Source organism: Daphnia pulicaria, chromosome 4 (assembly GCF_021234035.1).
Source record: "Daphnia pulicaria isolate SC F1-1A chromosome 4, SC_F0-13Bv2, whole genome shotgun sequence".
Lineage (NCBI taxonomy): Eukaryota > Metazoa > Arthropoda > Branchiopoda > Diplostraca > Daphniidae > Daphnia > Daphnia pulicaria.
Window position 1 is genome coordinate 20,894,067 of NC_060916.1, and position 12,528 is coordinate 20,906,594.

Genomic DNA, 12,528 nt, shown 5'->3' on the forward strand with positions numbered 1-12,528 from the left:
AGTGCGGAGGAACTAGCTATTCCAGCCGAGCATATGGGATGGGATGTGAGCTAACAAATGGCATTATTCTAGCGTGGGCCTATGCAGTGAGTAAATTAATTACGACTTACCAACAAGACGATCCTGGTCCAAATGTTCGTGAAGTTGAATCCTGACAGCAACGCCTTCTACACACATCCTTTGCACACTTTGTCCGGATAATATAGCATCACTGCCCCCGGTTTACAATCAAATGCTCTTATAAAAATACTTTCCACAGAATTTACAGGCACAGCAGGACGCACAATTAAAAGTTCTCACTAACAAATACACGCCGTAAAAATAAACACTTCCGCACTTGATCACGAGACAAACGTTACTGCCATTCTGGTGGGCGTTGCAAATTTAGTAATGTAATAGATAGAGGTAGGGTTAGTAAACGAAAAAGAAAAGGAAGGGATCGAAAAAGAACCTTTTTTACCTTTCCAAACCCATCAAACGCTGGAACTTTTTGAAAAAGGAATTAATGAGTCTTATACTATATTTAAAAAAAAAATGTAATGAAACAGATGGTGTTAAGTCAAAAATTGTATTACTGTAGCCAATCTTGCTCATTTAATATACTGTATGTATTGACAATATACATATTTATATATAAATAATTATTAAACATTTGCATAAAATAAGAAATCCTATTATTGCACGAGAACCAACTGTTGGTGTGTTATTTGGAGAAATCGACCACATTCAAACAAACAACTGTGGCAACTCGTGGTCGTAAATTCTGTAAGCAACACCCAAAGGTATTAACGACATCGATGAACCGAATATATCGCCAGGATTTGTCGTTCCGCTTTTCTGATTTTGGGTGCTCGCCATTTTCTATTTTTCCAGTCAAGAAAAACACACTCAGATTCTTCTTCTTTTTTTAGAGTTAGTCTCTATCGGTATTATATGATAAGGCAAACAAACTTGTGATGCATATATCCTTTTCTTTCAAACAGAACTGATTGACCTTCTTTCACTGAGTATATGTAATTTAATGAAGTGAGTTGTGTGCGTGTATATGTGTCAAATTAAGATATGATGCAATTCTTGTCCTTTTCCTTGTCGCCTCCGCCGGAGGCCGCTCTCGACGACAGTCCCGTCGCCGAAGTTTGAAGCGTTTGAGAGCGCTGGCGGGCTGAAGCCAGTGCCATGGCGTCGTTAGGCACGTAACTGATCCGGACGCCACCGTAGGCGGCTCGGCGCGCTGCCGGTAGACGGTAAGATGAGTAGTCCTCCTCCTCGTCGCTGCTCGAGCTCGAGCAGGTGGAGCAGACGCTCACCATGTCCATGTCATTAATGGGGCGATGTCTGTTGACCGGTCGGCCACTGCTGGGACCAGCTTCAGCTCGGGATCCAAATGCGGTAGCGCTGCCGCTATTCATCGCCTCTTCAAGAGCTAAATCAAAATGTGTCGTTAATATTTTCAGTCTTTTAGGATGATCAAAAGCAATAAAAAATTATTATACAGCTGCGTCCGGAGTAAGAGTGAGAGCGCGGAACATTGGGATTTTGCTGTTGAACTTGTTGCTGTTTCCTGCGACTGCCGCTCTTGAAAGAAAATGATGAAGAGCAGGAAGACGGGTGATGATGGTGATGATCGTGGGTTTTTCGGCAGCCACCGCTACTGCTGCTGCTGCTGGTGTCTCCTTCGGGGCTCCTGCCACCACCTGATGCTCCTTCGATCATCGGTACCTGGGGACACGAAAAAGAAAGAGAGAAAACGCGTTAGCGGCCTTCCACACGATCACAAAATAATGATTATAACTAGTCTCACTTGATTTGGATCGAATCTGACGCTGAGCTGTCGGGAATCCGCCCCGCCGTTTTTACTCCGCCCAGTCATTAGATTTGATTTTCGAGGCGTGCAACCGTCGCCTACTGGCGAACTGGCATCGGCCGGAGTATCCTCTTCTTCGTCATCGTTGGACCCAGTCTGGTTGCCGTCCGGCTCCGTTTGAGTCGACAAATCCGGAAGAGACGACGAATGGGCGTCCGGACTGCGACGCAATCCTGTCAGTTGCTGCTGCTGCTGTGGCTGGATCAAGTTGGCCGCTGCTGCGGCTTCCAGCAACTTGTCGAGCACCTGCTTGGTCAGCAAAGGCGCCATTCCGCCGGCGGCCACTTTGCTCAGAAGCTGTTCCAAATTCAAGACGGCCGGATCGGTTGTTGTTGATGTCGCCGACTCGGGCGTAGATTGAGCATTTGAGGTTGGCGGTGCCACGGCCACGTTTTCCGTCTGCACCTCCTACGGAGAAGAAAAAAAAAAGGACCAAAGTCATTAGCGAGGGACGTCATGCGTTGCTGATAAATTGATCGTTACCTGGCGGGGCATTTCGGTCGATTTCGGCTCCACCTGTTGTTGCTCGGGGCTGCCAGGGAGGCCCGAATACATCAACGGCTCGGATCGATAGCGCGGCGAATCGTCGAGCGAAAGAGTTTCCAAGGGCGGATGATTCTCGTAGAGCGGAGGGGCTGGTTGCTGTTGCGGTGGTGGCGCTTGGTAGGGGCGCAGGCTCTTTCGGCCCATTCGCGGAGATCTGTAAACGTGAGTGGGCGAGTTGCCAGCCGAGGCGAACTGCTGCAAGTTGATCGGCGGGTTGCTGCTGCTGCTGCTGGTGGTAGCCGACGGCGGTGGCAGCTCGGGCGAGGCGACGTGCTGGCGGTAGTCGACGACCCCACGATGAGCGATGCCGACGCTGGACATGGGCGATGACAGGGGACTGGCGGTGGTGTTCAGGCTGGATCCGCCGAGGCTCGATAAATCCGTCATGGGCTGCCTCTTTGAGCGTCGGACTTGGTTGGGCGACGGAGAGTTCAAATCTGATCCGGCGCTGACGGCGCTGGTCACGCTCCGAGGCGGAGCCGGAGGCAAACCCAAGTTGAGGCTGGCAGAAGATGCGGGCGAAAGTGCTTGCTGGAGCTGCTGCTGCTGACTGCTGGAATAGTCTGAGACTTCGGTCGTCTCCGAGTTGGCGTCATCTTGATTACCTGTGAACGTTTTATAACAATGAAACGGTTAGAAGAAAAAGAAAAAGAAAAAGAAAAAAAAACAGTTTCGCCACGGTCCTCACTGGAAATCAAATATTGAAATCGGCCGGCACGCCAGCGACGCCAGAAGGGCATTTTTAAAAAAAGAGCAAAAAAAGTCTCTGAACGTGATTTCACGAAATATTGATTCGCTCGGCGATAAGTTGAGATTATGCAAAATTTATATGGCCCGGCGAGAGATTATGATGAGCATAAAAAGTGTCGAGCTAGGTAGAAGAAATACCATTTCGGCCACGCCATCTCTGCTGCTGGTGCTGCTGGGTCTTGCCAGACCTGATTCGTCTCGGACTGCGGGAGGCGGACGATGAAGGCGAGCCGATGGACGGAAGCAGGGACGGACTCGGTCCGCTGATGCCGGACTGATGGTGGTGGTGATGCATCAAGCTGTTGTTGGTGCTGCTGCTGTTGCTGTGGGTGGGCGTGTTGGCGTTGGAGTCGGTGCTGGGCGTTGGTGGCTCTCCTTTGCTGCACCCAATCGAACAAAAGATGAGTCCGCGACGGGGCAAGAACGGCCTGCCCAGCAATGACGCCCGGCACGTGTGGCAACAGAAACAGCCGTCCGTTGCATGCCAGTGCTGGCCTTCGTGCGTCATTTGACCTGCAAAAACCATTTATTACCCCAAAAAGAAATGAATTATTTTCATGTTTATTTGGATGGTGATGGGGAGGAAATAAATCGGCCGTTGCAAAATGGATACAGACTGGGCACGACTCGGCCCGCAATTTTCTCTGCACGCGTGGGTGGCTCGGGGAAGACCAACACCACTCTGTATCCATTATTCATTGTTCACTGATGGAGTGAGAGTTAAGAGAGAAGGAACGAAGCGAGAGAGAGAGAATGGCACTTGAGGATCAGACAAGATATCGTCGTCGCCCAATAAGGGCAAACTCAATCATTGATAATGCCAACAGAGGTCGCACTTTGCATTTCAATGAGCGGGCTGAACGTTTGATGGATGATGAGCGTATAGGAGCCTGTTATTGAGGACTGCCCGCCGGTTTTGGCGACATTCAATTGCTCCGAAGAGCGGATCAAGAGTTCATCATGCATCAAAGCATTCATTTGAATCAGAAAATGACAGACCATCTCAAATAGCTCAGCTAGACGAAAAGCTTTTGTGTGTGCCATCAGCTCTCTCTCTCTGATTTGGGGGGCATAGAATGTCATGGGGCCATCAAAAAAGATTTTCTTTCCCGATCCAACGGAAAGAAAAAATCTCATCTTGCATCAATCGATCGCTGAAATCTGATGAGATGCATACCTGACTAACTCTTCACAAAAGAGAAATCAATTTCTTTTACCTTGATCGACTCCGATTGGTTCGCCGCAAGCGTCGCAATACTCGGAAAAGATGGCGTCGAAACAGTGGAGGCAATAGGGTCGCGAGTCGCGCATGATGTAACGCTGGCCGCCCAGGACTCGGTCGCATTCAAAGCAGGCAAAGTGGCGCATGTGCCAGGCCCGGCCTTCCGCTTCCGTGCACTCGTCCGCCAAAATCAACTGTCAAGAAGAAAATCGGAAATTCGTGATGATTTGATAGTGCAGTCTGAGCGATCAAATTTGATTGGGTTACTACCTCGTCGCAAGCGGCGCAACGGGGCTTGAGAGTTTCCGCGTGATGTCGCCCGCAAAAGAGTCGGCCATCGCGATAAAAGTAGATCAAATCGACGAGCAATTCCCGACAGACGCTGCAGGAGAAACAGCCCGGATGCCAACAGTGGGCTGGTCCAGCGCGGGAAGCCATGACGGCCATATCACCGCCGCCCATCGGTTCTGTGCACTGCACCGTACAAAATTCCCGCCAAAAAAAGAGAGAAAATGTTAAGATTGGAGATAAGTCAAAGTAGGAAAGAAAAACATGTCCTGTTTTTGTTGTTGCCGTTTAAATTTAACGATGACGACCGTTTTATATATTTTTTTTAACGACGATAGATACGAACCTGATGGCAAGAGGTGGGTACCGGATTGGCGACAGGTAGTTGGCGCACGGTCCCCCGTCCGAGGGCCTCGCGCTTTCGTTGAGCAGAGAAGAGCCGCAATTCTTTCTTCTCGTCTTCGGATAACGAAGAACAGTAGCGCACCTCATTATCGTGCGGCGGAAGTTGGTGGAGCAGCTGGCGAATGCGGTACTTTTCGCCAATCGAGTTGACGTACGGCACTTTCTCTTCCGGCAACACGGAAAAGTACAAATGAACCTGTTATAACAAAAAACCAACAAACACAAAAAGTTTAAAAGTGGTTCCAAGAATATTTGTAAAATTCAGCTATTGCACAAGTTGAAATTTATTCTTCACGCTCATTCAACGAATTTAGAATTCGTTCGTTCGTTTCAATTTCTAACTCGTACTGACACCTGACAGGTAAACATCATCTGGAGCGTCAATCCAGTCAGCCATGATTTTTTAAATTTTTCCTAGAAGAGAGAAACTATATAGCCGGACGGAATTTTTGTGTTTTTGTTTTGTTTCGTGGTAGAAAAAATATTAAAATTAATAAAAAAAAAAAGCAGAAAGAAAAAGAGAGACCGCACTCTTGTGAACACGCAACCTACAGACGTAACCCCTTTTCTTTCTCGAAAAGCTGCGGGGTGGTTGGTGGTGTTGCGTACACATCTACATAGCGTGCGACCCCGGCGAGTCTCTAACGAAAGACGACGAAGAAGAAGAAATAACAGGGTAAACGTGTACCGCATCACAGGGCAGGGCTTGGCCAACAACAAATCATTTGCCTAAAAGACGGCCGAGAGAGATGGTGAAGCAACAAGTTAACCGATTTGGGTGTCATTTCCCCTCTATTTGATAGCTTCATAAGACCATGTTTAGAGAGAACGAAAAAAACACTTGGAAGACAAAAATTCCGGTCTGGTTTTCTTGCTAGAAAGAGACGAAGGCAGTGGTCCGTAAAAGGGAGGCCCAGTCGTAAAGAAAAACAAAGGCAACGAGTCACACAAAACCCGCAGGTGAAACAGAAGAAGAAGAAAAAGAAGAAGAAGAAGAAAAAAAATGGAGTTTCCACAATATTTTCAATGCGACGGCGGCGACGTTTTTTTTTTCTTCTTCTTCTTCTTCTTTTCTGGTAACTTTTTGGCGTGGCGCAACCCGAGATATATGTAAAGCCATTACCCGTTGAATACATCAAAGTCACCTTTGATGTATGGCATGTTCTTTTATAAGTTTATATTGCATTTTATACACGATATGAATTTCTTTTTCTCCGAGTCTTGTAAAAAGACTTTGAACGAAAAGAAACGAACCAGAATGTCGACAATGGGACAAAAAGGGACTTTCGGAGAGAGAAATGTAATGTTTGTGGTTTGTCTTTGGCGTTTGTTTGCTTGCCTCCCATAACTTTCTCGTTGCTAAAGTTCAGATATTCAGGTCAGAGATGTCGGTCCCATTCGTCAATGCAACTTGTTTTCTTTCCTTCTTGAATCGCGGGCTGTTGATTCAGAACAAGGTAAACAAAATATTTTTTCTCTCTGCGCCCAATAAGATTGACTTTTGGGCAGTCTTATCCATCCCAGTATTCAGCACTTGGGCGTCAATATCCAGCGGGATATCGAGAAAAAAAGAGAGGGGGGAAAAAAGAAAATAAGAAGAATCAATACCCCCTGTCGTGGAATCAATCTGCATTGATTTGCGTTTCACGGCGCAAAATAAGGACGTGGAAATATATATATGTTTCTCTCAGTTATTATAGAAGAATATAAAAACCTATAAAAATCTACCAGCTATAGGGTTCTGTACGTTACGACTCTTATTATTTTTATGTCCCAAGGTTCGGTTAAAATACAAAAAGGAAAACAAAAAAAAAATACCCACACAGGTTTTGTTGTTTTTCCGGAATTTTTCCCCTCAACGGGGAGACCTTGAAGGGCGTTGCCAAAACTGTCACGCCCTGATAGATTCCCACTACATCATTTTTCTCTTCTAGACTCTGCGGTCTCTCAGCACCGAACATCTTCGTCTTGTTTCCTTCAGATTTTCTGTTGGTGGTGGTGGTGGGGGAATATCGCCCTTCGAGTGACTGTCAACATTTTCCAAAAAACCGCTTTTCGACTATTTCTCTCTCGTTTTGGGCAAAAATGTTCAACGTCATCCGACACATTTTTCTCTTTCAATTCAGCACCTCGGCCGCCACCAACGTCGGGTCTTTTTGGTCAAACTATTACAGCACAGCCCCCATTCTATACACATGTTTTTTTTCCAGAATTTCAAAAGGCGAGTCAATGGCGCGCGAAACATGAATTTTTCTACCTTCAAAAGGTGTCGGAGAAATCGTCAGGAAAGAAGAAAAGGCAACTCAAAAAAAGACTCGGGGGGACTCCTGTCGAGAGTTTCTTGGGGGAAATAATTTACGAGCGACATCCAATGCGATGAATGGAAAACAAGGAAACGCAGCGAGCGAGAGAGAGAAAAAAGGGGTAGAATGAAAGAAATGAACAGATTCCTCGGCTTGGAACCACTGCTGGGATCTTTCACAGACAAATATTATGACGTGCTACCTGCTGCAACGCTGGGTGCATTCCCCCCTCCGCGCCCACCACCACACCACCACCATCGACGCATTCACCATTGGAAAAAGGAAAAGAAGAAGAAGAAGAGACTATATTTTGATAGGTCAAATAGAAAATGAATTTCCTTCCTCTCCTATCGAGTCTTCTCGACAAAAATGGAAATTAAAAAAACAAAAAACAAAAAAAGAGAATTTAGACATTGGTGTGTGTTGCTTCGAGTGTACGCACATGAACCGTTAGACCCAAAGTCAACGGGCGGCCTGGTGCGGGTCCGATTGATTAGCAATTCATGAAGTTTCTTCTTCTTCTTCTTGTCGAAGAAATACCTCCGAGGAGGTCTGAAAACGGAGGGGGGAAAAGGAAAAAGAAAAAAGAGAAACTCACACTACACACACACGTATATATATGATGCTGCAGGATTACTAGGATAGTTTAGACGATTGGGCGTGTGAATGCCTCAATAGCGCGAGAGATATTCAAATGGATATAGCGCACAAAAATATATTTGTCTTCGCTGCTTGTTGTTGTTGTTGTGTAAAAAAGAAAAGGAAAGAAAAATTCTTCGACTATTTTTTCGGACTCGACGGGCGATCATGTCCCTTTTGCCTTTTCCCCTTGCCTCGACACCGCCAGCTGTCTGAGCTGATTAATAAGAACAAGAGTCCACGACACCCTTTTTCGTTGCTGGTTCTCAGCTCAGCTCAGCTCAGCTCTTCTCGTTAAGGGCAGACAAAAGAGACGGAGAGTCCCCTTATTTCGCACGACCCGCACAAGGGGCTTGTAATAAGGTTGTTGACTTTCTCGTTGATCATCGCCGCGACGGGGAACGACACGCAGCTCTGAATTCACAAGTTGGTTTCAAAAAAAAAATACCGAATTCTTCCAACTGATTATTTATTCGGTTCTCATATCACATCTATCTAACCTTTACATCTCAATCCTATGCCGGCTCCAAAAAATTACGAAACTATACTCGGGAAAAAAAGAAAATCAAGAAGTTCATCCAGCAACTTTGGGGCTTGTGGCCGCGATGGCCGCTGCTGCTGCTGCTGCTGCATCAGCCGCTAGAAAATGAGATGCTCTTACGGTAGTGTTGTGTGTGAGTGAGTGTGTGATGGATCTGATAAACAAGTTGCTGACAGGTACATCAGAAAGACCCGAATGGGAAAAAAGAAGGAAGGAAAAAACGAAAAAATAGTTATGGAGAACAAAAAAAAAAAAAAGTCTTTGGCGTATGAATATCTATAGGCTGACGTATGTGTACTATAGCTCACCGATGGAGCAGCAGGCCCTCTACGAATCACCAGGAATATGATGAGCGCTGCGCACAGCATTATGTTTTAGCGCTGGCGCAATCAGTTTGGTAATCACACCACATCCATCGACTTTGCTGCCGCTGCTGCGGTTTCGCCACAGTTCTCGGTAATGGTGGTTGGAATTATTATTAAAGGCTACTTTCACATGAGCTGAGTGTGTGTGTATAGACGTCATCTTCTTCTCATGACTCTGTCTCCTCCCCTGATTCATTTTCAAGGTTAATTTACGGAAGACAAGGGCCTTGTTTCGATGTTGTTGACCAGGTGATTGGGTGCCACTATGTGTGAATGTGACCCTATAGTTCCTAGCCGCAAAATTCGTGATGGATGAGAAAAGGAAAGAAAATAGGGAAGAAGAAGAAATTTTTTCTTTTTTTTTCTTTTTCAAATCAGCCGCGGTTTTCCCAAATGAGAGTCGAGACTCTCGTATCTCGTCTGTAGTCAAATGATGTTTTTTTTCTTTTTTCTTTCTTCTTATCTTATCTATTTATTTATTCCATGCGCAATAGAGAAAGAGAGGAAAAATGAATAACATTTAAAGAGCCACAAATGGGGCCCCTTTTGACCTATTCAAATGTGTCGAATCGTGAAAGAAAGAAAATGATAAAGGGAAAAAAAAGGAAAAAAGAAAAGAAAAGAGAAGAGACGGGCCAGTCAGCCCATGAGCTGGCAACAAATACATCTCCAGCCGCGAAGAAGATGGCCAAACGTGCAGTCGAGGGAAGATCCACGCGCATCTTTTTTCCGCGTGCTGTCCCGGCTGTGTTTGTTGGGGGGCCCGTTATCACGACGGCCCCGAGAACAAGTCGAGTTGGACGCTCTTCATATAGTATAACAAACGATATACGGGCGAAAAAAAAAAAAAGCGACGGAATTCAAATTTCATCAATGACTGGAGCAGAAAGAAATGCAGGCGGCGCGCGCGTCGTCATCATCACGCCACCGACCTATTGTGCGGCTGTCGACATATCGCCCGAGACCAACACAACACACAACTCTGACCGTTTTTCTTCTTTTTCTTCCTTTTTACGGCGACCGGCGTCACGACGTGAAAAAGTTAAAAGTTAAAAAAAAAAAAAGATTCCGGCCCCACACGGTCGCTGTTGCTTAAAAAAAAGGATCTCCCGATGGTGATTAATGATTATTCTCTCTCTCTTTTTCTCTTATAGGTCGTGGGTTCTTTTTCCCCCGCTTGGAGAGATATGTACCTCTCTAAGACACAACCAACACACAAGCAACAACCTCCACCTCCACACGCCGGGGCCCGCTGCTGAGTGATGAATCGTCCAGGTATGCAAGAACAAAAAACAAAAAAAAACGAAGAAAACAGTTATCACTCCTCTTGTTCACTTCTTCTCTTCTGCGTGCGTGAAATAACATCACACAGAGAAAAAAAAAAAAAGATTTTTCTTCTCCGGGTCTGATGCAAACTCTCTCGTCTCTACCACTACTGTATATAAATCTCGGCATTCCTGTGTTCGACTGGCAGCAGCAATCACCTCGAGAGAGAGGAGAAAACCCAAATTTTGGAATCGATTGATCCCCACCCGAGAATCTTGTCCCTCTTCCTCCCTTATCTGGCCAATATAATCACAAGTTTGTGCATAACCCACGTCTATAGGAGGTTCCCCCTTTTTTTTTCCTTTGGCTATCTCATCACACCATCTCTTTCGCTATTGATTCCCATTGCGGATGCGCAAAAAAAAAAAAAAAAAACAACTCGTATGTTCAAATATGAGTTTGATTTGTAAGATTAGTATCTAGTATATAAATAGTAGTACGTCTCATTCTTCTTCTGCCAGCGGTACTAGAGAGAGAGATTCCATTGTGTGTACAAGGGCGGCGGCATCAAGCAGCACGCAACCGTCGTCAAGCCGGATCCATTCATCAACCACCACTGGTAGACTATTTCAGCGGAGAGTGAAGTGTATTATATACTATAGGCCAACCCCTTCCGACCTTTTCACGGAATCTCAGAAAATAAAATAAAATAAAAACCTGGCGACCGGTGCTTGTGGTAATTGATGATCAAGAAAAATGTAGCGCGCGAGTCGGGCGGATGAGCGCATCCAGCGGAGTGCATGCGCGTGCGATGGCAATGCCAGCGTGATGGTTCGTGCTGACGGATGACTTGATTTTACCTCGACTCCTTTTTTCTTTTAATGGAGGTTGTCTCTTTCCTTCATTATTTCATCAACTTTGAACTGAAATCTTCATTCACCCCTCGACCGGCCGTGCGGCTGCCGGGAGAATCCGGAGTAAACCAAACGCTCAGCAGGGGGTAGATCAAGTCATTGAAACCCCACCACCACCTTTCTTCCTTCTTCCGCCCTCCCACCGATGACTGTTTTATTATTTCGGGAGTACGACAAAATCGACTTTTGGTGTGTGTGTGGTGACTGCTGCACAGCTCGAGAAACAAAAGAGCTTTTCAATTAAGGCAGAAAATAAAACCCGCGCGCCACTCTGGCAATCGTCCCACCCGATGGAGGCCAAAAGACTTTTCTCTCTCTGCTCTCTGCTCTCAGCTCGAGGTCTTTTGATTTCATTTGATTTCTTTTTCCTCCTCTTTCGCTCCGTCTTTTTGAATGATTGCCTTGGCATCCATCCTACCATCTACTACTACTACTCCACACACAATCCACTCGCTCACTCTCTCTCTTTGCCCCGTTAGGCGATTAGACGACCTCTGTGGCACCTGCAACTGCAAGCAGCAGCAGCAGCAACAACAGCCAAAAGGAAACGCAATGACAAGCCAACCTCTCGCGACCTTTGATTACTTTTTTCTAGACGATTTCGTGACGGACTTTTCTCTCTCTCCCCCTCCAAATGAAAGAAAAGGAGCCCTTTGTGCGTAATTGCCAGGTGCTTGGTTAAGCTTAGATCGCAGACGCATAATAAATACACGTGAGTGCGCGCCGGATGAAGCAAAGTGAACCACCAAAAAGAAGAAAAACCGGACGAGGTTTTCTCTCTCCTTCTTTTTTGCCTTGGGTTTCTTCTTTGAGCTTATCTTAGACACTCTCTCCGCTCTTCAAATGAGCCGTGTGGGTACAACAGGTGGTTCTGTGTAGATTCTTCTTCTTCTTCTTTAGCGCCCTGCCCTTAAAAAAAGAAGAAGAAGAAGATTTTTGTCTTGGTCTATTCATCTCTTTCTCACTTTTACACGTTTCTTTTCATATTGAAAGAAGAAGTTTCGACCGCTTCTTTTTTTTTCTATCGGGGTTGAATGCCTAATGTGTGTGTGTGTGTGTCTTGCGAGCTTTTGTGCTAAAAAAAGAAGAAAAAAGGGAAGACGACGATGGCGATAGTATAATGAAAAGGTTGTGAGCGCGCGACCACCTGTGCCCGCCGACACCGCGCGTTAAAAAACTTTTTTTTTTCGGGCGAATAATAAACGGGAGAGAGAGAGAAAACCAGCAAAAAAGCCACCGGGGCAATTACCGGTGACTAAAAGAGCGCGGGACGCTTTTTTATTTCAAATTTAGAAAATAAAATTTGTCCAAAAAAGGCTCGTGTGCTCTGTATAAGACCTCTGATGACAACCCCCCCCCAAAATGAAAGAAAAATGTCCAAATTCTGGAGCTCAACGAGTTTTGCATGGGATTTAGAATAGACTG

General features: G+C 45.8%; 1 protein-coding gene across 2 annotated transcripts in view; it reads right to left on the reverse strand.

Annotated features, from left to right (window-relative positions):
* Positions 1 to 554: 554 nt before the first annotated feature.
* The window catches only part of LOC124337587 (protein prickle-like), a 46,094-nt gene continuing 34,120 nt past the window's right edge, over positions 555 to 12,528 (reverse strand). For both annotated transcript variants that reach the window (XM_046791632.1, XM_046791631.1), the window contains 8 exons: positions 5,017 to 5,271; positions 4,653 to 4,856; positions 4,378 to 4,576; positions 3,299 to 3,673; positions 2,348 to 3,015; positions 1,802 to 2,272; positions 1,494 to 1,719; positions 555 to 1,423 (listed from right to left, as the gene is read on the reverse strand). In XM_046791632.1, coding sequence (XP_046647588.1) covers positions 1,056 to 1,423; positions 1,494 to 1,719; positions 1,802 to 2,272; positions 2,348 to 3,015; positions 3,299 to 3,673; positions 4,378 to 4,576; positions 4,653 to 4,856; positions 5,017 to 5,271 — 2,766 coding nt within the window. In that variant the 3' untranslated portion in view covers positions 555 to 1,055. The remainder of the gene's footprint in view (positions 1,424 to 1,493; positions 1,720 to 1,801; positions 2,273 to 2,347; positions 3,016 to 3,298; positions 3,674 to 4,377; positions 4,577 to 4,652; positions 4,857 to 5,016; positions 5,272 to 12,528) is intronic.